This window comes from Bos javanicus, chromosome 11 (genome assembly GCF_032452875.1).
Source record: "Bos javanicus breed banteng chromosome 11, ARS-OSU_banteng_1.0, whole genome shotgun sequence".
In the NCBI taxonomy this organism is placed as follows: Eukaryota; Metazoa; Chordata; class Mammalia; order Artiodactyla; family Bovidae; genus Bos; species Bos javanicus.
The window spans coordinates 63,260,052-63,284,604 of NC_083878.1; the positions used below are offsets into that span (position 1 = coordinate 63,260,052).

A 24,553-nucleotide genomic window follows, 5' to 3' on the forward strand; every position below is an offset into this window, starting at 1 on the left:
TGTGGGCGCCGGGACTCGCCGGCTCACTCCGTGCCCCAGCCGCTTCAGGCGGCGGCCCCGGAGCGGCCACCCCTCCCCCCGCACCGGTGGCCTGGAGCCCGGCGCGAGGCGCGCGGCGGCCCTTCTCGGATGCTGATTGGCCGGAGCTGCAGGGGGCGGGGCGGTGGGTGTGAAGGGGGCGGGCCTAAGCCGCTCGGCACTCGGGTTTTTCTCCGCTTCTGCGAGCTCCCTCATTGCATCATCTTCAGCCAGTGGCCGCAGTGAGAGGCTGGGCTCGGGGCGATCCACTCGGGCCGGGGCTCTAGTTCGGTCTCCCGCGTCTGTCCTGGTCCTTCCCGCACCTGCTCCAGCGCCAAGGCTGGGGACCCCAGCAGGCCGACTCCGAGAACCCGCTAGGCACAGCTAGCGGACCTCGCCTGCTCCACGGGATCCATTCATTGAGAGCCGAGTCTTTTCCCGGAGCCCGAGTCCCCCGCCTCCTCCAGCTCGAAGCCACGGACAAAGCGCCATGGAGAAAAGCAGCGAGACCAACGGCTACCTAGACAGCGCCCAGGAGGGGCCTGCAGCGGGGCCTGGCGAGCCCGGAACCACTGCTAGACGCGCGGGGCGCTGCGCCGGCTTCCTGCGGCGCCACGGGCTTGTGCTGCTCACGGTGTCCGGGGTGGTGGCGGGTGCCGGCCTGGGCGCGGCGTTGCGTGGACTCCAGCTGAATCGCACACAGGTCACTTACCTGGCCTTTCCGGGCGAGATGCTGCTCCGTATGCTGCGTATGATCATCCTGCCGCTGGTGGTCTGCAGCCTGGTGTCGGGCGCCGCCTCCCTCGACGCCAGCTCTCTCGGGCGCTTGGGCGGCATCGCCATCGCCTACTTCGGCCTCACCACGCTAGGAGCTTCAGCTCTCGCGGTTGCTTTGGCTTTCATCATCAAACCTGGATCTGGCTCGCAGACCCTTCAGTCCAGCGACCTGGGTCTGGAGGATTCGGGGCCCCCACCGGTCCCCAAAGAGACAGTGGACTCCTTCCTTGACCTGACCAGGTAATGTCCCCGCGACCTCCACCCCACCTTCCTGAGCCTCAGTGGGAGACGCCAGCTCATTAATGCACTCTAGTTCATATGCCCCCGTATTCATTCTTAATTGGCTGCTGGTGGCCTTTAACAGTTTTAAATGTCAAAATAACGTCTACAGACTTTGAGTGTTGACCACACCTGTGAAAATGTCAGCCGGGTCGCACCGGACATTTTCAAGGACCAGGGCTCCATCTTTCAGCAAGACCAGTCCTACCGTTAGGTGGGAGTGTGCTAGAGAGAGGCAGAGGTCTCACTTGTACTTCGCTCATACTCTTTGGCTGCCCTCTCTAGGGAAAAACATTCCAACCACGCCCCTATGTTCTCACCTAATTTTCTCCCCAGGTAGTGCAAAGAAGCTTCCGAGAGCACTGGTTAAATTTTGCCTGTTGGGCCATTCTCCCCTGTAATCTATGGCATCTGTTTCAGCCCTTTGGCTGGGAAGAAGCTGGCAGTTTTTTGAAGGGTTGTCAGTGGACCCAAGAATAACAAGGCTGGAGTGAGTTGTTCAGGGCTCATTGCCCAGAAACATGTCTCTCCGGGGGAGCTTGGGATAGGTTGCTCGCCACCTGCATAGTCAGGACCACTGTAGAGTATTGTGAGTTTCAAGGGGCTTTATTTGTGGGAAGATGTGAATTCTAGAGAGGGAGGAGGAAGAAGCATCTTCAGTTAACTTTGCTGCTTCGGGGGACTCTAAAGTTGCATTTCATCCTTAGAAATGTAGTTTTTGTGGATTCGCCAAAGCCTCAGCTTCTTTTGGTTTCTCCATTAGCCCAGAGTTCACAGATGGGAAAACTTCAACCTAGAGGCATTTACTGATGTGGCCAGGTTCAGTTGAGTGGGGAGAGCTTGGCTGGCTCCCTCTCTGGGTTTTCAATAATTCTGGAATCAGAGTCTTGGACATATGTTTTGTCTTGAGTCACTGAAGCAAAGCTCCTCATTGCTGAGGCTGTGAAAAAGAGCAAACACTGAGCAAAGTGACTTGACTTCCTGCTGTTTCCATTTCTCCTTCTGGAAAATGTGATGACTGCCACTTAAGAGAGAGGAGGGAGGAGGGTTCAGGATGGGGAACACATGTATACCTGTGGCGGATTCATTTTGATATATGGCAAAACCAATAAAATATTGTAAAGTTAAAAAATAAAATAAAATAAAATATAAAAAAAGTTATAACAACAAAAAAAGTCAAAGGCATTTACTTTAGAAAAACAAAACAAAACAAAACCCATAACCTCTCTGATAAGGGGGACCAAAAAGTTCTTACCAAAAAGATAGGTGGAGGTGGCCTATTACAACTTTGATGAGTTATAGCCTTTGTCTAGTGTCTGGTAGCTTATTATGTGGAGTCTTTAGAGATTGTTACGGTTTGAGGACTAACTTTTAGGTGGATACTGAAAAAGTCTACTGAGGTTGAGAGTAGTGGTCGCTTACACTGACCGCCAAGCATCATGGCTTAGCGGTCAGTGTAAGTGCAGACTCTCAGTGGCTCAGGCTGAAAACACAGAAGGACCAGCTGAGCCTTCATCATGGCTTGTTGGAAGTAGGTAGTGTTTCATGTGCCTTTGACTTATTACCTTCAATGTATCAGTGAGGGAGCATGACTGTGGGCTTAAAGGAGTCTTTTTTGCAGGGATCAGTGGCTCAAGGAGTGTAGATGTTCTGGTGTGTTGGTGGTACCCCATAGGGAGACTGGTAGCACTCCTTTGTCTCCAAGAGAGAGGCAATGACTAAGAAACAGGGTGTAGGGGGAGAAGTGAGGGGTTACCGTATTACCACGAGCCCAAGAAGGGACTTATTTCCTGGTTGTGGTTTTCTAGTTTTAGATCCGAGTCTCTTCAACTCCTGCTTCTGAAGTGAATGACCCGGCATCATGACTTAGTGGCCAGTATAAGTGTAGACTCTCAGTGACTTGGGCTGAAAACACAGCGAAGGACCAAGACAACCTTTGTCATGGCTTGTTGGAAGTAGGTAGTGTTTCATGATGCTTCTAGAGGCTGACCTTATTTAATCCAGGAGCTCACAGATAAAGGTAGGGTAAGTGGTAGACCCTATTTTACCACTCAGAAAACTGAGGCAGATTAAGTGATTTGCTCAAGGCCACAGAGTGGTTTATCAAAAGAGGGAGAGAAGAGCTATGGGTCTGGTTCCCCTCTGGTTCAGGGCTCTATTTCTCCCACTCTTTCCTTCCCCAAATCAGCACACCATAGTAATGAGGCTATGCTGCTGGTCTAGTCCCATCTCAGAACTGTTTGCCCTGATGCAGATGCTGACCAGAAACCAGGTAGGGTATGACACTAACTTCTTGTAAGCAGAGGAGTCGAGCCCCTTCAGTGAAGGAAAGCGAGTATGTGGGTTGAATCTGACGTTCTCTTTGAGCCCATGTGAGAAGAAACAGAATCCTGAGTCACGTGGAAGTGCTTCCTGAGTCTGGGGACCCTCTGGGTAAATGCTTTAAAATTGCTTCCCTTGGGATTTCCCTGGTCCCTGGTGGTCCATTGGTTAAGACTCCACCTTCCAATGGGGGTGTGAGTTTGATCCCTGGTCGGGGAACTAAGATCCCATATGCTGCATTGTGTGGCCAAAAAGTAAAAAATATATAAATAAATAAAATTACTTCCCTCAAAGAGACCTCACGGATGCTGATTTCATGTGACTCCAGGCATGTTCCCTGGCAAAGGCAGGGTGCAGTCCTTTCTGCCTTGTGGGCGAGTGATGAAATGAGACTGCAGGCAAACACCTCAATGATCCTGCAGGCCCGCCCCCTGGTAACTGCCTAGAACTTCCACACCTGGAAGGAGTGGAAAAAGCCTCAGGTGATTTAGTGCAGCTGTGTCCAAGGCTTTGCTCAAGTCCATGATCTTTCTGGATGGTGGAGATGCCCCAAACTCCCACTGGATCTCTCTGCCATGATTTCTAATTTATTTTTTCAAGATGGAACTTCAAGTCAGAAAGAAATGAAGTTAACAGATACTGATTGAGCCTTTTAGAAAATTCAGAATGCCATTGCCAAGTGTTGTGATTTCCCAACACAAGGATTAGAAATAGCACAGCAGACTGGGGCGTGGGGCTGAGGCTAGAGCAGGCCCCTTAGAGAGCTGAGAAGTGACAGTAGCTGGCAGGTGGGAAAGTTATGGTTTCCTTCTGAGCACCATGCTTAGGAACCTGGGAGAATGTCAGAACTCATTACTGGATGTGACCCAGAGTGACTTTTAAGCAGGTCTTCAGGGACCCAATCATTGTGGAGTTCTTGGTCTCTAACTGCTTACTGATTGTGGGTCCTAGGACATGTCCATAAATGTGCCTTGGCTTCCTCGTCTTTATAATGGCAATCATGAGAACACCTGCCTCTTGAGATTGTGATGAGGGTTGAATGAGTTATGTTTGTAAAGCTCTAAGAATAGGACTGACCCAGTAATGTTTGCTCTTGTTATAAATGGAGCAAGATTATGAGTGATGATGTTTTTCCGGTTCACATGAGTTAATGGGGATGATTCTCTTTTTATGTGTGTGCTAAGTGGCTCAGTCATGTCTGACTCTGTGCAATCCCATGGACTGTAGCTCTCTAAGCTCCTCTGTCCATGAGATTTTCCAGGCAAAGATACTGAAGTAGGTTGCCATTTCCTCCTCCAGGGGATCTTCCCGACCCTGGGATCAAACCTGTGTTTCTTATGTCTCCTGCATTGGCAGGCACTTTCTTTACCACTAGCACCACCTGTGAATCCCGGCTCTCTTTTCATACTCTGAAATAAAGAGTGGGTGGGAAGAAAAGGATGTGTGGAGAGCTCAGGATGACTTGAAGTTAATAGAGCTTTTTGGGTCTATTGGGAACCACATGGAGCCTGGAGAAAAATCCTGGTGAACAGTGGCTATGTTTTGGACTAACAGAATCAACAATGTGGAACATTTGGGAAATGGAGAAAATCAAAACTAAACACAGAAGAGCCTTCCATTCTGAAATGGGGCAGAAATCCTCACATATCATCCCCGACATCTGTTTTCTTTTTCCCCTGCATGACATATGTCTGGTCTCCAAAGTTGACCTCAGGTTTCTTCACCTGTCAGTGGAAGGGATTGAGGTAACCTTCCTCTGAGTGCTAATATTTGTGGTTTTGAAATGGAAAACCAGACACTGATGTGCCAAGGAGGCAGGGGTCTAAGGCACCATCTGCACTGGCAGCCTGGAGAATGGCCCTGGGCCATTGTCTTGCAGAAGTGTACCCATGGCTGCTGTGTGCCTGGTAAAGACAACTGAGATTTTGCCTGTTGCCCAATTTTCTAGGCTCTATTGCTTTTCTTGCGCTCATTTTCTCAACAGAGGACAGTGCTAGGAGCCTTTCCCCTGCAGGCTTCCTCCCCTGGAAGGAGGCTCTAGGTCCTAGTTTTTTTCCCAAGAACTGGGTGACTATGAGGCCTCTCAGCCTGCAAAGAACACATTTCTTCAGTAGATGTGAAGAAAACTGTCAGCGACTGAGATCTGAGTCCCTAGATCACAGTCAAGGGAGTGAATGATGAATCTTTTATTTAAATGTTGACCATAGCAGGTTATCTGACCTATGTCTCTCCCTTCTGTAGGCTAGATGAAGACTCCTAGCAAATCAAACATGGATCCAAATTAATGGAGTTTTCTCAGCCTACCTAGTCACTGAAACTGGTAGCTTGTAATTTAAAACTAATTTCTTTAGCTTGACACCAGACCTAAAGAACATAAATCCAGGGAGACAGTGTGGATAGTGATGAAGTAGACACTGAGGTCAGCTACCCAAGTTTGAATACAGCTTTACCACCACAGGCTTTCCTAGTGGCTCAGATGGTAAAGAATCGCCTGCAATGTGGGAGACCCGGGTTCGATCCCTGGGTTAGGAAGATCCCCTGGAGAAGGGCATGGCAACCCACTCCAGTGTTCTTGCTGGAGAATCCCATGGACAGAGGAGCGGGCTACAGTCAGAGGGTCTCAAAGAGTCAGACACGACTGAGCAACTGATACTTTCACTACCACTTACTAGCTGTATGGACAGTCATTTAGCCTGTTTGTACCTCAGTTTCCTTATCTGTAAAATGGGGTTAATAATAGTGTAGCTACTACCCAGATTTGTTACAGGGATCGAAAGAGTTAGTATATGAGTGTCTCTCTAATATCCTAGCATGTCCCAACCTCTTGGGGACAGCTGCAGGCTACTTGATATAGAGAATGAGTGGTCCTCTTAGCCTTGTTTCCTCCAACACCCCCCACCCTAGGGGCCCGGCATTAGCCTTTCCAGCAGGAATCTAAAACTGAATGTGGGCCTCAAAAAGAGGACAGGTTACTCCCCGACCCCCTACTGTCTCCATAGTGTGGGCCCATCACCCCCAGCTCTCCCTCTGCTCCTGACCTTGTAGGGGGTACCAAGATCTGAAGGTGCACACCCCTGATAGCTAACTCTGTAACAATGAACACTACAGATGATAAATATTTATCAGGTGTACATACAGTGTCATATCCTGTTCTGAAGAGTCTTTGAAATGTGCATAAGTTGGCTAAGGACTGTTTGAAGTTAAATGAAAGGAAATGCTGTTGGAACAAAAAAAATATACCTAGACAAAAGTAAATTGCTTTACATTCTTCTCATATGGAACAGGGAAATGCATACCATCCTTGACAATAGGCTCAGAAGAACAAACAGGACCAGATGTATAAAGAAGGAACATTTGTAAGTTTTCATGGTGTGAGCTGCTCGAGTGTCTTCAGTACCATTCACAGTAGTTCTGCTTTCACAAGTTTGGCCATGGCTTATACCAGTTTTTCTGTTTGCTTTAAACTATGTGTCCAAATGTTCCTAAAGCACTGGCAAGACTCGTCCATTCATTCTCTCCCAGTTTGATCTGACTTGGGTCTCTGGATGTAGTAATACAGTCTTGGCACTTTTGCAGATGTTTTTGACTTAGACGCCCTATGAGAAATACACTTTAGATGGTAGCATGCACATATAGACACCCCCACCTCCACATAGACAACCTGAAACACAGGTTCACAAAACCACATTGTAAGTACTGATGCATGCTGCTCTTTTATATTCTGTCTAATGTATTACATCTTTTACCGAGTGCTCCTTAGAGCTGGGAAATACAGCTGGTATTTTGTAATTCCAGAACATTTCTCAGAATCAAATAACAGAAAAAAGGACATATTTGAGAATTTGAATAAAATGAAGAGCTCAGTGTTTAGAAGCATACTAGTACCCAGTGAAATTGAGTGTTCTGCAGAGGTGAGCCTGAGGAGCATTTGATCCTTCTGGTTTCCAGACAGTGGATCTTACAACACAAATCTGTACTGGAGTTGTGAGGTCCACAACTCACCAGCCACAAGTAACTATTTAAAGCTAACTAATTTAAATGTAAATAAAATAAATTCAGACTCTAAGTAGCACTCGCCATTGTTCAAGTGCTCAGTAGCCACACAACTAGCATATTGGACAGCATAAATGTAGAAAGTCCTGTTGGATGGTGCTGGTCAGTATGGAATGTGAATGGGAGATATAGTGAATTCCAATCTCTGGACACTAAATGAAGGGTTAAATTGATCACTCTGAGATCCTGTTCCTCATTTTGAAAGCACCCAAGGTTACTCTGTCAATGTGAGGAGCTGGGAAAAGTGCCTGGAGACAGAGCTCGGGGGGGAAAAAACTGCTTGTGTGATGGAGCAGATGATCCATCAATACAGGAGAGCTCAGCAGTAAGAAAAAGCCTGAGTTCACTGCAGCATCTGTGTCTAAAAGCCAAGGAAAGAGGGGAAAGAAGAGTGCAGAGAGAACAAAATCAAAGAACCGACACACCTGATTGTACGACTTACTACAAAGAAAGCTACAGTGATCAAGACAGTGTGGTGTTGGCAAAAGAACAGACAAATACATCAGTGAAACAGGGTGGAGAGCCCAGAAATCAACCCACCTAAATATGATCAACTGGTCTTTGACAAAAGAGTAAAGGCAGTAGAATGGCACATCTTTTCAGCAAATGGTATTGGAACACCTGGACATCCACATGCAAAAAAAGTGAATCTAAACACAGCCCTTGTGCCATTCACAAAAATCAGCTCAGAATGGACCACATGTCTAAATGTAAAACGCATAACTATAAAACTCCTGGAAGATAACATAAGATGACCTCTGATATGGCAATGACTTTTTAGATACAACACCAAAGGCAGGATCTATGAAGAGTAGAGAAAAATGTTTTGTCTTACTGCTGCGGCCAGCACAGCAAGTAGGGATTGAAAGTGGTTGACGCACAGTTTGGAAAAAAGAAACTAGGGACAGAATTAAAGTGTTAAAGATGGGACCGGGGGACTCAAGACCTCTTGGGTCAAGAGCCCTGTTCCTTGGAGCCACATCACTTTTATTTAGTGTCTTGGCAAGCAGAGAGTATCTGTTGTGTTACGATGAAGTCAGCCTCCTATGTCCCCAGTCACATCTCCGATTTTATTGATTACTTTAAACTATATTTGTTATTTTCTTGTACAAGGGCTATCACCTAGCTGGAGGTCATAGACCCGCATATGCCTTGGGAAAACATCTTAAGTGTGTGCATAAGCAGCGTTCTGAACTTGCACTGACTCAGCATTCCAAAGTTCACACTATGTTTTTCCTTAGCTTAGCAGGGCATGACAATCCCAACTGATCAACCCAATATACTTTTATTTGGGTTATGCTGTATTGCTGTATTTTGCTTTTATTCTTTTCCCATGGTGGTTATCTCATTTAGCCAGAGCAACAGGCGGCTGACTATTAACCCCTGCATCTTAATCCTTCAGCCTCACACCCTTACCCCTTGGAGGGCAGGTGGGACAGGGGGCGCTCTTGCTCCTGGCCTGTGGCAACGAGGGGAACTAAAAGAGAGTGATTCAGTGGGTTCAACTCATTGCCCCCAGGCATTTCCTCCCAAGGGGTTAATATTTGAGAGCTGAGTTGTGTAATCTAAAAAGTTCAGTCATCCCGTTGAATGTGTGTATGTTTTTTGGTTGTCAGATCTCCTTTGCAGTTAGCACTGTATCTTTTGTCCTAACTTTTTAAGGAATTTTGAGATATGATTTACATACAAAAGATGCACCCACTTCAGGGATGCAGTTCAATGAGTTTTGACAGATAGATAAACCACTTAATCACTACCATAATCCAAACAGTGAACATTTTTGTCTCCCATGATCCTTCTCAGCAGTTCCCACACTTCATCCCTGGCCCCGGGCAGCTTTGGATAGAAAGTTTTGCTTTCTATCACTATTGATTAGTTTTGCTTTTTCTAGAGTTTCATGGCAATGGAATCACTCAGTATGTACTTTTCTTTGTCTGGCTTCTTTTGCTCAGCACAGTGTTGTTGAGATTCTCCATGTTGTGTATATTAGTGATTGATTCCTTTTTATTTTCAAGTAGAATTCTTTTGTATGGATTTATCATAATGCTGTTTGTCCATTCATCAGTTAATGGACATTTCCATTTTGAGCAATTATGAATAATACTGTTATTCATATAGCTTATATCTAGGAGTAGAAACGCTGGGTCATATGGTAAGTGTATGTTTAACTTTACAAGAAACTGCCAGAACACATCATGTTCTTCTTAGGAATTTGATTCTTTTGGCTGGAGTTGCCGTTTTGACTCTAGTATTGAATGTACCCCTCTATTCCCATTGGATTTTGTAGACTGTCTGAAAACAGATTGGTCTAGAAGTTGTGAGTTAAGATCCATTCTAGGTGAGGCAGTATTAGGTTATTGCTTTCTAAAGACACCAGGCTGGCCAGATAGTAGGGTTTGAACAAGTGGTCTGTGACCCTTGGAAGAGAGTGTGTTTGAAGGCTATGGGAGAGGCTGTGCTTGCACCGAGTGAGGAAACAGCTCATTTCTGAAGGATGTGAAGTATTTGTGGGGGAAATCATCCCCCATGGAGAAGATAGAGGGCTTCTATCCCAGCTCTCTCCTTAACTTCTCAGTCCTTTTAGGGAGAGAAGCAGGTGGCCAGCTCAGTCTGAGAACTACTGTGGTGGATATAGAATGGACGAAACCTTGGCTCAGGGCCTGTTTTTGCTTCTAACTAGTATAGCAAATGGCAATGAGATACCAAACAAGACTGTTAAAGGTGCTTTGTAATGGAAATCATAGGCAAAAGTAAGTTGCTATTCATCTATACATTAACAAATAACCAATACCAATGCCTAGCCTGTTTCTACCTTCCTTTTAAAATAAGTAATGCTTGTAATAGGAATCAAACTTCAGATCACCATTTTGCAATGGTTAATTCACAGATCACATCTTGTCTGTTTAAATACAGCCATGTACTTTCGGGTATTCTTTAAGTATGTTGAAAGCAATTCAGGTTTCATAGACGAGCAAGTGAGGAAATGCTGAATTGCCGTCTCTAGCTGTTGGCTGTCTTTTGGAAGCCTGAGTGTTCTAACAAAGTCATTTTTGTGTCTTGTTAACCCTGTTGGTGGGTGTATTATCTCTTGTATAATAAGTTACCACCATTTAACAGCTTAAAGTCACACATTTATTATCCCACAGAATCTGTAGTGTCAGGAATCCTAGCATGGCTTAGCTGGGTTTTCTGCTTTAGAGTCTCTTACAAGGCTGCAATCAAAGTGTCAGCCACAGCTGGGGTTTCATCTGAAGGCTAAACTGAGGAAGGATTCCCCTCTGAGGACACACAGTTGTTGGCAGAATTCAGTTCCTTGAGGTTCACACTGGGAGCCTCTGTTCCTAGCTGGCTATTGGCCAGAGACCGTCCTCCATGTCTTGTCATATGGGTCTTTCTAACATGGCGGCTTGTTTCATCAATATGCAAGCCCAGAAAGCAATAAAGAGTGTCTTCTAGCAAGATAGAACCCACACGTTTATGTAATCATATCACAAGAGTGATAGCCCATTACCCTTACTGGATTTTGTTTGTGCTCATATTCATGCTAAGTCACTTCATTTGTGTCCGACTCTTTGCAACCCATGGACTGTAGCCCACCAGATTCCTCTGTCCTTGGGATTCTCCAGGCAAGAATACTGGAGAGGGTTGCCATGCCTTCCTCCAGGGGATCTTCCCAACGCAGGGACTGAACCCACAACTTGCGTTTCCTACATTTACAGGCGGGTTCTTTACTACTAGTGCCATTCTGTTGACTAGAAGCAAGTCATAGCCCCCACCCCCACACTCCACCATGACACACACACTCAAGGGGAGGATATTACACAAAGATGTGACTACCAGGATGCCTCTTAGACTCTGCTTGCCAAGCTGGGCTGCAGTCAGATCTGCTGAGCTCTGAAACTGAATACCTGCAAATTGTTGCCTAGAGATTCTAACACTGTGAATAACTCATCCACAGAAGTAAGAATTAATGGATGTTTGGCACAGATTATAAAGGATGAGCTTTTACTCTCCAGACTTACTGTAGGAGGTCAGTAGAAAAATGGATTGTCAGTGGGATTTTCATATATCACAACTCAGTTCTCAGTTCAGTTGCTCAGTCATGTCCAGCTCTTTGCAACCCCATGAGCCGCAGCACGCCAGGCCTCCCTGTCCATCACCAACTCCCGGAGTCCACCCAAACCCGTGTCCATTGAGTCGGTGATGCCATCCAACCATCTCGTCCTCTGTCATCCCCTTCTCCTCCTGTCCTCAATCTTTCCCAGCATCAGGGTCTTTTCCAATGAGTCAGCTCTTCGCATCAGGTTGCCAAAGTATTGAAGTTTCAGCTTCAACATCAGTCTAGCATCTGTACAAAATCTGACCCAAAGGAGGCTCAATAAAAACTATTTGCCTGCCAAGGTTTTGGTTTCAAAATCTAGTGTAACTGGATCAGTTCTATTGCTCTTTTTTTATAACAAAATTCTATAATTTATTTCATCCTGAAATGAAATCCATAAATAGACTTTACCCCACACATAATCTCAAACATCAATATGACTTAACTGTAATATAAAAAACATACCAGAGTGGTGGTTGCCAGAGATGATGGTGGAGGGTGGGATAAATAGGTAGAAGAGATTATTACATATTTTAAAAAATAGAAATAAAAAAGTATACTGTAAAGTTTTTAAAAGTTAAATACTGAAGGAGAGTAATTCATAGTAAAAATAATGTATTTCAAGATGTGAATGCTCTAAAACAAAATGATTAAGTGCTTGCTTCTGAGTTTAGAGTCACCATTAAGGAGAGAGCTTTAAATTCAGACTGATACTCAGTTACTAGCATGTGTGATTAAGGGCCCAGATCCTACAATTTTTCATTAGTGATGTGATTTCCCAGAAAGTGAATGATACTTGAAAATATTCTGAACAAAGCAAAACAAATCATCCCACATTTTACACAGGAGTTTCAGTCCTAGAAAATTCAGTGTATATTCAAACTGCACAAAAATACCTTGCTTTAAAGTTAGTCTCTAAGCTCAAATAAGTTATGAATAAGATTTTCCTCTACAGTTTTGTGTCATACAGGACATTGGGAAGTATGAGGGCCTTGAAACTATTTATTACACAGGACTTTGCCACTCTTAGCAGAACAAATAGCTGGGATCTGGCACTTCTGCCCAAACATACTCCCCCAGTTCCAGGAATGCCCCCCAGTTATTGTAACAACACAGCATTCCCTTGGATTTCACAAGTTGGCAGCGCCAGTTCCCACTGAAAACCACTGCCCTAGGGCCTAGCCACCAGGGGAAAGGAAAGTGATGCAGTTATTCTGGTTCGCAGGGACACAGCTAAATATCAAGGGTACCACGAGGGAGATGAGGATAGAGATCAGTGCTTCAGAGTCTCTGTTGTGACCCTTCAGCCAAGGCACAGTTGAGTACTTGGATCAAGGAGAAGATGGCAATAACTGCAGGATGTGGGGAGAGAGGGAACCCTGTGTGGTAGGCTGTCAGGTGTGGGCATCTTAAAGTGAACATGTTGAATGACAAATTTTAAGGATACTGACAAAGTGCTTTCTTTTCCAACAGAAACCTGTTTCCTTCAAATCTTGTGGTTGCAGCTTTCCGGACGGTAAGCTTGATGCTTTGCTAAAAATAGGAAACTTTGGGTGTTATATGTTTATAGCATATAAATTACTGCTATAGAGTTAGGTAAGGTGGAACAAGGAGGGTTGTGTGCACTTAGTATCATTGGCCTAAATTTTTATAGATGGGCCCCTGGAGTGAAAACAAAAAAAACAACAAGAAACAAAAAAATTGTCCAAAATATCCCACTAGTTCCAGCATCTTTTCACATCACCTAGTACCCTCAAATCATGTTTTATGGAGCTATTAAATATTTTAGAATTTTAATTTTTTTAAATCTTGTTAAGTTTTTTGGCCGCATTGCACAGCCTGTGGGATCTTAGTTCCCAGACCAGGGATTGAACCTGGGCCATGGCAGTGGAAGTGCTAAATCCTAACCACTAGACTGCCAGGGGAATTCCCTAGAATTTTTTTTTAATGCATTTTTATTTTTTTTCTGATTATAAATATAATATATGCTCCTTGCAAAAAAAATTAAAGTACAAAAGAATAGAAGGAAATAAAAATCACCATAATCACTACCTAGAGCTACCCATTAACATTGGTTATCATCTTTCTGGTATGTTTTTTCTATACATGTGTGTATGCATCTGCACACAGACACACACGCACACAAGATTTTAAAATAATTATACTACATACATTGTTATTATGTATACACTTATTTTTCAGTAACCAGCTCTTATTGTGAACATTTTCTCATGTCGGTAAATATCCTTCTGCATAAGTTATTGGCTGTAGTATGAACATGTCATAATTGTACTCAATCAGTCCCATGTGGGTGGCTGTTTCTAGTTTTCCCCTTACTTTAGCAATCCTGAATGTAATGTTCCTACAGCCAAGCTTTACACAGAGAAGGAATATAAAGGTCTAGATTAGATGGACTAAACTGATTGCCTATTTCACGCACTGTCTTTTCAGTTTCCACTCAGTCTTGCTCTTTAAAAAAATCAAACAAAAAAACCCTGGGTATAAATACAACTGTGGCTTTTATGTATAATGTGAGATAGAAGATAAGAGGAAAATGAAAAGTGTCGTGGCTTTCAGTGCCTGCCACGGAAGGTGTGGGGTGGCTTTTGTACCCCCTGCCACCCTTAATCACAGGACAGCTGACCATCTCTGCCTGTCTGAAAGCTTGATAAGTCAAAGCTGAGAGAGACCAGAACTCTTTAAAGGCAGGTTCAAAGCAGAGGCCTCTGGGCCTAATGGGCCCCTTTTTAACAGTTCAAAAGCCTTGTGTCCTTAGAAGGGTGAGGAAGGGTGTCATATAACAGAGTCCACTAAACGTTAGTGCACACAGCTGCAGGGAGACACCTGTGTGTGTCAGGCAGAAGTGTGTGAAGTCAACCACAGAACCAGAGTTGGAAAGATAGTTCCCCTCTGATGAGTGGGTGTCCCAGAAGACTCAGCCAAAAAACACCATCTTGCCCCCATCCTTTGTTTTGAGGAGTGGAGGGCTGAAGGCATATTAGATGCTGAAAAGCAGTCAAGCTCAAGTAAGTTTTGGAACAGAGTGGAGCATAAATAAATGAATGAAAATAAAAGGGCACATCAAAAAAATGAACTTTAGTATTATGGAATGAATACCAAGTTTCTCCAAATAATATGAATTCTCAGCCGTTTACGATATCAGCTTAAAATTGTACAGACCTTCTCCAAGCCAGGGTCTGGGGACCGAGGAAATTCTCTCCATTCCCTTGGGTTCCTAAATAATCAGCGGTCTCCTAGAGTGCATGTTGCCCTGATCTTAAGTGACTTTGGTACAGTCCTCAGAGGCCCTTGTCCGGCCAAGCAAGTGAGGAATGCCAGCAGACCTGGAGAGAAGAGCAACGAAGTAGCAAGAGGCCCAGCAGTCCTCTGGATTCCTCTTGGGAAAGGTCTTCAGCTGTGAACTGACGGGGTTTTCTTTCTCTCACTCACAGTATGCAACTGACTACAGAGAAGTGACCTACAACACGAGCGCTGGAAACGTGACCATTGAAAAAGTAAGGATTTTTGTGAGATCACTTACGACAAATCCTATAACACAAATAATGCTTCTGAACTCAAGGAGCATGCATGATGCTTATTTTTTTCTCAGCAGGACTGAAGACTGGGGTTTGAATCACACAGTTTAGGTTTGTTCTTTGGGCCGTTTACCATCTTTAGGATGTTCATTTCATTGAATTGAAACTAATGTCCCCTTTCTTAAAAAAAATTGTGTAACGTCCCTTCTGTTTTTCTGAAATATAAATAATAGGTGATTTAACCTACCCTTGCACATAGAATTTGTCTTAGGGGTTTAACTCAGTATAACCATCATTCATTCACAAGTATGTTTTGAGTACCTGTTGTTTCTTTTGTTGTTGTCTGTGTGTTGGTTTTGTTTTGTTTTGTTTTGTTTTTGGACACACCACAAGGCATGTATGTGGGAATCTTAGTTCCCTGACCAGGGATTGAACTTGAGTCCCTTGTAGCTGAAGCACAGAGTAACCACTAGACCACCAGGGAAGTCCCTTGAGTACCTGTTGTTTACTAGACACTGAGCTAAGTCCTAGCCTTCGTGCTGGAGCTGAAAGGGACAAGGGACCTCAGGGATTATTTAGCCCAGCTATGAAGCTGCCATGGGAAGAAGGAGGAACTCTGCCCTTCCCCCATCCCCCATACATCTCCCCAGGGCTAAGTGGCTCTGAGTTCTACCAGCCTGTTTTTGATTGAAGGAAAAGTTCTACTTTTTTTTTTAAAAAAGTTGAAAGCTAATAATTTAGTCCCTTTCACTTCATCTTGCAGATGAAGCACCTGAAGCTCAGAGAAGTTATTTTAATATCGCCGGGACTAGAGCTCAGACTAGAATGATGGTAAAAATGCTCTTTCAGTTTTTACCACACTGACATGTTTCCTATTCAGAATTTCATAATGTGTTGTGATGGAATAAAATGTTTGTCTAACATATATGCTTACAGTAGTGAGATTCAGTACTGCTGGGAAAAAAATAAAGAACACATTATATTTATACATTTTAAGTTGGTGATTTAGGAAAGAATATCCTGAAAATATCCATATTGATTCTGAACATCATTTTTGAAATTTGTCAGTGAGGAGACTATGGTAAGAACCTAGCAACAAAGAATTAGTAGCCAAAGATAGAATCACTGACTTTTTTTTTTTTTTTTTGCCACACCCTTGAGGCTTATGGGATCTTAGTTCCCTGACCAGGGATTGAACCGGGGCCTACAGCAGTGAAAGCACTGAATCCTAATCAGTAGACCATCAGGGAATTCCTTACAATCATTGACTCTTGATCTGAAGGACCTTTTCACCAATCAGCTTGTCTTTTAAAGTGAAGTGAAGTGAAAGTCGCTCAGTCGTGTCTGATTCTTTGCAACCCCATGGACTATACATGGGATTCTCTAGGCCAGAATACTGGAGCGTGTAGCCTTTCCCTTCTCCGGGGGTCTTCCCAACCCAGGGATCGAACCCAGGTCTCCCGCATTGCAGGCAGATTCTTTACCAACTAAGCCACAAGGGAAGCCCTGTCTTTTAAAAGCAACCCTTTGAAATGATTGTCCAACCCCTACCTGAGCACATCCAGTGAGGAGAGGCTCAGTACTTTCTGCTTCAACCTATGCCCATTCCCAAAGCTTTCACAGTTAACAAGTAGGTGAAAATCCTGTTTGTTGACTTTCCAAATCCTGAGACTCCATCTCCCCTTGAGTTTCCGGCCCCTTGATCTGTGAAATCACTTAGTGTTAGAGGAAATATGAGCCTTTCCTCTTTCTGAGCACACTGTTTCAGTCTGACGGAGACCTGAGCAAATGCATTCGTTAGTCCTCACTCATCTGTTGTAAACTTAGACCCTGTGTCCCCTCTGATCCTACAGATCCCCATTGGCACCGAAATTGAAGGGATGAACATTTTAGGATTGGTCCTTTTTGCCCTGGTATTAGGAGTGGCCCTGAAGAAACTCGGCTCTGAAGGAGAAGAGCTCATTCGTTTTTTCAATGCCTTCAATGAGGCGACCATGGTGCTGGTGTCATGGATTATGTGGTGAGTGTCACCCTACCACCCACTCTCTCACTCATTTCTCCTGCCATCCAGAAAAGAACCCCACTTAGCTGTTCTAGGTCACCCCGTGGGGCCACCCGGCCCAGTGCTGTCTGTGGATGGTGTACCACTACCAGTCTTGGTATAAGGGTTGAAGGATCTCAGAGAAATAAGCATGTACCATGGTTACTGGTCACTTGCTTGTCACCCATAGTGACCCCTGGGGTTCTGTCATTGATGATTTATCGATGAGTCTCACCATTATTCTTGCCACATCTTGTGGGGCAATGAATTCCATATAAAATAAGGCTTATTTCTCTTTGCCGCTGCTGCTGCTAAGTCGCTTCAGTCATGTCCGACTCTGTGCGACCCCATAGATGGCAGCCCACCAGGCTCCCCCGTCCCTGGGATTCTCCAGGCAAGAACACTGGAGTGGGTTGCCATTTCCTTCTCCAATGCATGAAAGTGAAAAGTGAAAGTGAAGTCGCTCAGTCATGTCCGACTCTTTGTGATCCTATGGACTGCAGCCTACCAGGCTCCTCCGTCCATGGGATTTTCCAGGCAAGAGTACTGGAGTAGGGTGCCATGAAGGGCCCCTTACTATAGTATTACAACATGGAGAACAAATCCATCTTTACCCCATACGTACAGGTAAACATGGAATGCTCTTTACATGAATGTCTCTTTATATAATAGCAATGAAAGGGTACTTGTTTAATAAAAACCACCAGATTGACTTCTGGCTAACAAGGAAAAATTTGACAAGATCTCTCAAAGTAACTTCTCAGAAATCATACCAATGCCAATGCCAGTGCTTCAGTAAGCGTTATCCTGCTGTTTTACTGAAGCCAGACTTTGTGGGTTTTAGTTTCTACCCACTCATTGTTGAGACACTAGTTTATCTTTTCATACACAAAACTTGTTCCTTATTGTCAACCCTTAAATATCCTAGGATGTCTCTCAGATGATACTGGGATGGCAGCTGGACTGATTTTAAGAGAGAAGCCTGGAATTTAGTAGGAAAGCTTGAGATTGGTTGGGAAGCCAAGTTCAGAGCCTCCACTAGTACTGCTTATCCTGCTTGACCGAGTTTTCTTGCTCAGTCCCAAACTCCAGAGTCTGAGTCTGCACCAGAAACATGACACTTCATATGACTCCTGTTGTTCTGGGGAGAAAAATATTCCCAGAAAGGAAAAAGTGTTTTCATCCTGTCAGGTTCTTTCCCTGGCTTATTTTTTTCAGTCTGAAATCCTCCCAAAGGTCGGATTAAAGGAAACTGTGCAGGAAAGTGATGTTCCTATGTGAAAGCATTTGTTTTCAATCTGAAACCAATTTACAGTCATTCCTTCAACATGACGTGTTAGTTACAGAAACAGACATTTGGAAAGGCAGACCCGGCTGAGTGTCTTCACTGCAGTAGGATATCTGTTGCCCAGAAAGTGCATCCCACACAGAACTGGGGTTTAGGATGCCTTAACTGATTAAAGGGCTTCCCTGGTGGTTCAGTGGTAAAGAATCTGCAAAGCAGGAGACACAGGTTCGATCCCTGGGTAGGGAAGATCCCCTGGAGGAGGCCATGGCAACCCACTTCAGTATTCTTGCCTGGAAAATTCCATGGACAGAGGAGCTTGGCAGGCTACAGTCCATGGAATCCCTAAAGAGTCTGACATGACTTATTAACTAGAACATATACAAGTACACACACATAACTGGTTAAAGGGTCTCCCCCAGGTGTGGGAGGGTCTTCAGTAGCAGCTCTTTCTTTCCTTCACTAATTACCTACTATAATATCAGGCACCTGCCTAGCCTGTACTGTTCATAGAAATAATTTCTCAGTAGATGGTCAGCAAACCTTGCAGGCATGTGGTCTCTGTCATAGCTGCCAGTGGTGCCATCCCAGGACAAAAACAGTCATAGGCAATTTATAAATCAATGAACTCGGCTGTATTCCAGTAAAACTCATGGTGCCAACCCATGCATTAAACTGTCCAGGGAGGAAGGAGCAAAGGGAGTCCTCTGAAAGTATTAGAAAAAAATACAGGGGTAGAGAAAGTCCTCCTACACAAAATATACAAAGGAAAAGCCATACAAAGATGCTAAATTTGATTTCACCAGAATATAAAAATGTTTGCATGCAAAGGAAACCTTGGATGAGGTTATAAGACAAGACACTTATTGAAAAAAAGTGATACATATTTACATATAGTCTCTATACACACACACACACACACACACACTCACACTCAAAGCATTGGGATTGAAAAGACTGGTACAAGTTCACAAAACGTTCATCTTTTTGTAGTGAAATTAACAGAGAACTTGAGAATAAGTGTTAAAAATCTTTTATAGCAGTTTCATATTCTTCAGCATCCAAGCCATGATCATTGTTCTATTTTTGTGTGTGTGCATGTGTCTTTTCTAAGAATGCTGGCCCATGACCAACTAGGTAGAAATGAACCAGTCTTTCACCAAAGATAGTTTGAGAAGAACTAATATAAAGAGCCTTGACTACTGAAAAAGAAAAAAAAAGACTGAATAAACTCTTAGAAAATGAACAAAGGAAATGAGCAGGGAATGCATGGAAGAGGAAACCTGAATGACCAATAAACGTTTTAAGGGATGGCCAATTTATTAGAAATCAGGGAAGTGAAAGCTTGGTTCTATCAGGCACCGACAAGGGTGAAGTTACAGAAGCGCTATTTTTTTTTTTCCTTTGGAATTTGAGGAATTTTTATTTTCATTTATCTGTATTTCCCACTTTCAACACTAAAAACCTGTTTCTTTTTTATTGAGATTGATTTAGTTGATTTAGGGCTTCCCTGGTGGCTCAGCTGGTAAAGAATCCGCCTGCAATGCAAGAGACCTGGGTTTGATCCCTAGGTTGGGAAGATCCCCTGGAGAAGGGAATAGCTACCCACTCCAGTATTCTGGTCTGAAGAATAGTCCATGGGGTTGCAAAGAATTGGGCACGACTGAGTGACTTTCACTTAATCACTAATAGTTGATTTATGATGTTATATTAGTTTCAGGTACATAGCATGGTGGTTCAAAGTCTTTATAGATTATATTCCATATATGGTTACTATAAAATACTGGCTATCTTCCCAGTATTTTGGCTATTGTGCTGTACAATGTACCCTTTATTAGCAGCACTATTGATGTTCTTTGTTGTGGGGAGCTGTCTTGTGTGCCGTAGTTATTTAGGCATATCCTTGGCCTGTAGCCCCTAGATGCCAATAGCACCCCCTACCAAAGCTGTGAGAACCAAAACTGTCTCCAGATATTACTTAATGTCCCCTGGGGACAAAATCATCATTGGATTAGAACCAGTGGTGCAGGGGGAGAAGGTAAGGGCACCCCACTCCAGTACTCTTGCCTGGAAAATCCCATGGATGGAGGAGCCTGGTAGGCTGCAGTCCATGGGGTCGCTAAGAGTTGGACACGACTGAGCGACTTCACTTTCACTTTTCACTTTCATGCACTGGAGAAGGAAATGGCAACCCACTCCAGTGTTCTTGTCTGGAGAATCCCAGGGACGGGGGATCCTGGTGGGCTGCCGTCTGTGGAGTTGCAGAGTCAGACACGACTGAAGCGACTTAGCAGCAGTAGTGGTGCAGGAAAAGGATTATTCTCCTAGAAGCCACTGGGAACATGAATTAGAACAGCCACATTGGAGAACAATTTGTCAGAATCTACTAAACTTTAAAACACACCCCATGACTCAGTAGCCCCACTTCATGGTGTCTCTACCTGGAGAACATAGGCATGTGGGCACAAAGAGGCCTGTTTGCAGTGTTCTGTGTGGTGATGAAAACCTGGGAATAATTTAAATGCTCATCAGTAGGGCAATGCAAATAATCTATAGTGTAGTTCTGAGGATGCTATTTTAAAAGAATGAGATAAAGGTGGAATCAACCCAAATGTCCATTGACAAATTGAATGGATAAGGAAAATGTGGGATATGCATACAATGGAATATTATTCAGCCTTAAGAAGGAGTGAAATTCTGAAAAGTGCTATAATATAGAGGAACCTTAAAGACATGAATGGGTTGACATGCTCTCCTTCAGGGGATCTTTCCAACCCAGGGATCAAACCTGGGTCTCCTGCATTGCAGGCTGATTCTTTACTGTCTGAGCCACCAGGGAAGCCGCAAGTGAAATAAGCCAGACACAAGGGGGCTAAAATTGTATTATTCCATTTATAAGGGCACCTTGAATAGTCAGATTCATAGAGACTGAAAGTAGAACAGTGGTCTCTGAAAGCAGCAGTGAGGGGGAACATGGGGTTATTATTTATTGAATACAGAGTTTCTGTTTGCGATGATGAGAAAGTTCTGGAGGTGGACAGCAGTGAAAGTTGCACAAGACTTTGAATATACTGATGTCACCAAACTGTACACTTAAAATGGTTAATATGGTCAGTTTTACGTTATGCATACTTTACCATGATTAAAGAAAAAGACCAGAATGAGGTAGATGTCTATGTATTGATATGAAAAGGTCTCAAAGACATAATAGGGAGTTTAAAAAACACATGCAGATTTAAACACATGTATCTAAAAGAATAGGAAGTGGGACTGGTTACCAGAGGAGAGGGCTGGCTTGAGGATAGGGCCTAAAGATTTTGGTCTTAGCAATCATGTTTTAATTTTTTGAAAGGAGAATATATTTTTGTATTACTATAGGATTTAAAAATAATAATACTTCTTAGAACACCTCTGGGAAGAAGTCTTAAGAAACCAGTGACACTGGCTATCTCTCCTTGGAAGGAAACCTGGTACTTGGGAGGACAGAGGTGGCAGGTAGACTGCATCCTTTTGTATCCTTTGAAATTTGAACCGTGTGACATTATTGTCTATATAATTAAAATTTATAAATAAAGTCAATAGTTATAAAATTCATCTTCAGTTCAGTCCAGTCGCTCAGTCATGTCCAACTCTGTGACCCCATGGACTGTGGAATGCCATGATTCCCTGTCCATCACCAACTCCCAGAGCTTACTCAAACTCATGTCCAACAAGTCAGTGATGCCATCCAACCATCTCATCCTCTGTCGTCCCCTTCTCCTCCTGCCTTCTGTCTTTCCCAGCATCAGGGAGTCAGTTCAATGAGCCAGTTCAAACCAGTCAGTCCAATGAGTCAGTTCTTCACATCAGGTGGCCAAAGTATTGAAGCTTCAGCATCAGCCCTCCAATGAGTGTTCAGGACTGATTTCCTTCAGGATTGACTGGTTTGATCTCCTTGGAGTCCAAGGAGCTCTCAAGAGTCTTCTCCAACACCACAGTTCAAAAGCATCAATTTTTCGGCGATCAGACTCTTTATGGTCCAGCTCTCACATCCATACATGACCACTGGAAAAACCGTAGCTTTGACTAGACGGACCTTTGTCAGCAATGTTTCTGCTTTTTAATATTTTTAAAATTCATCCTCAGTTAAGCTCAAAACAGCAGACTTTTGTCCTTTGTAGCTCCCATAGTTCATTTCCTCCCTTTCTTCCTCCCACCCAGCCATTAAAAAAAATCTTCACACTCCAAGAGTGTTCTCAGAAGGTCATTGTTAGTGACTTTCTCCCATGGAATCATGTTTTCCAATCCACAAAGAATTTGAAACTTCACAAAAGTCCCAGCTTTGGCTCAATTCTGTATCACAGCAATTCTGCAAAATGTAATAGGTGTTAGTCTTTTGTGTTTCTGAGTTCTCAGAGCAAGCCTGAGCAAAGCTGAAAGTCAGGCCCACAGTCGCAGAGGCTTATAATCTCAAAGAGTTCTTTCCACTTGGGAGCCCACGTGGTTGGTAGCATCCAGCTGTTAAGAACATAAAATATCCAAGGGGAAAGAAGTCTGGGTCTCGTCCTGACTCCACACCCACGATGAGTGATCCTGTTAATTTTACTCAGTTTCATGGCCTGTAAAATAGGCACGGCATACCCCCATCCTTTTCTGTTTCTCAGGGTCATCCCAGGGAGAGATGAAAACCACCTAGCTGAGAGTCCGCAAATCCCATGTCAGGAAGGGCCTGCATCTCTCAGCCCCAGCATCCTCACCCTTGCTTACCTGTGCCCTGTGCTCATATCCTAGGTACGTACCTGTGGGCATCATGTTCCTGGTTGGAAGCAAGATTGTAGAAATGAAGGACATCATCATGCTGGTGACCAGCCTGGGGAAATACATCTTCACGTCTATATTGGGCCATTTTATTCACGGAGGAATTGTTCTGCCACTTATTTATTTTGTCTTCACGAGAAAAAACCCATTCAGGTTCCTCCTGGGCCTCCTCACACCGTTTGCAACAGCATTTGCCACCTGCTCCAGGTGAGTGGCTTTCAGGTGCCCTTGGCTGCCCTTGAGCTTGGAACCAGATGAGCCCGTGGTGGATGCACAGCTAGCATCTTGACAAATTTTAGTTTCTTGAAAACTCTAAATTGGTTTCATCTGATTTTTTTGCATCGCCAGCCCCATAGCTCTTAGGGAAATAGATTTTTAGGATTGCCAGATTGAGAGATTGCCTCATTCCCTTCTCCTTCTTGCTTCTTAGAGGTCAGTTAGATCATAATTTACCCAGCTGTGGGTCCTCACCCTAACTAGACCTCAGCCTGAGTAAAAGAAGACAACCACTTGACTCAAAACGCATTGCAGGAAAGTTTCTAGAATGATACCTGCTCAGTTCTCCCTTTGGATGGGTGAATTAGGAAATAAGACCAAGACATAAGGCATCCTGGTGAGGGGTGTGTGCTCAGCTCTCTAGGAGTACACAATATTGTGGGATTATCTAATTTACCACAAAAGATGGACCTTGTCATGGCTGATATTCTTCCAGAAAAACACTGGGCTTTCCAAATACAAAGAAAACTTTGAAAGGATGGCGGCACATTGTTTGATTCACACATTTAGTTTCTGCCTCTCTGCTGCCTGTTTCCCACCATCCTGCCCTGCAGTGTCTATGACCGGGTTGTGGTGTGGGAGGAATGAAGGAGGTAAGTTTCTCCAGCTTTGGCAGAAACCAGCCTACTTCAGCTATGCCAGCCACAGGCTGCAGAGTCTGCAGAACCCACTGTGGGGAGCGGGTCTTATCCTTCGTTATCTTGGGATGCAGTTCCTCTTTCCAAACTCTCAGAGCCATTTCGTCTTCTCTTTTTTTGGCCACACTCCCACAGCATGCGGAACTTCCCTGACCAGGGATTGAACTCATGTCCCCTGCAGTGGGAGCACAGAGCCTAACCCTGGACCACCAGGGAAGTCCTGTCAGAGCCATTTCTGCTTCTTGGCGTAGAAGAAAAAACGTAGTTTGCCTTTTACTTTTTGGAGGGGAACATGTTCAAGAGAGGAGATGCATGTGTAGAGTAAATAGTTCTTTGTTCTCTTGAGAATACTTTGCATTGTGAGACCATGTGAGGTTCTTGGGAAGTCTGGAACGGGTATATCCAGGTGAAGAATAACTAAGTCTAGAAAGC

The 24,553-nt window shown here is 44.1% G+C and overlaps 1 protein-coding gene across 1 annotated transcript in view; it reads left to right on the plus strand.

Annotated features, from left to right (window-relative positions):
* Positions 1-219: 219 nt before the first annotated feature.
* Positions 220-24,553, plus strand: part of SLC1A4 (solute carrier family 1 member 4) — a 30,025-nt gene continuing 5,691 nt past the window's right edge. Inside the window, exons 1-5 of the mRNA XM_061432798.1 lie at positions 220-1,035; positions 13,022-13,064; positions 15,001-15,063; positions 16,938-17,104; positions 23,181-23,414. Coding sequence (XP_061288782.1) covers positions 509-1,035; positions 13,022-13,064; positions 15,001-15,063; positions 16,938-17,104; positions 23,181-23,414 — 1,034 coding nt within the window. The 5' untranslated portion in view covers positions 220-508. The remainder of the gene's footprint in view (positions 1,036-13,021; positions 13,065-15,000; positions 15,064-16,937; positions 17,105-23,180; positions 23,415-24,553) is intronic.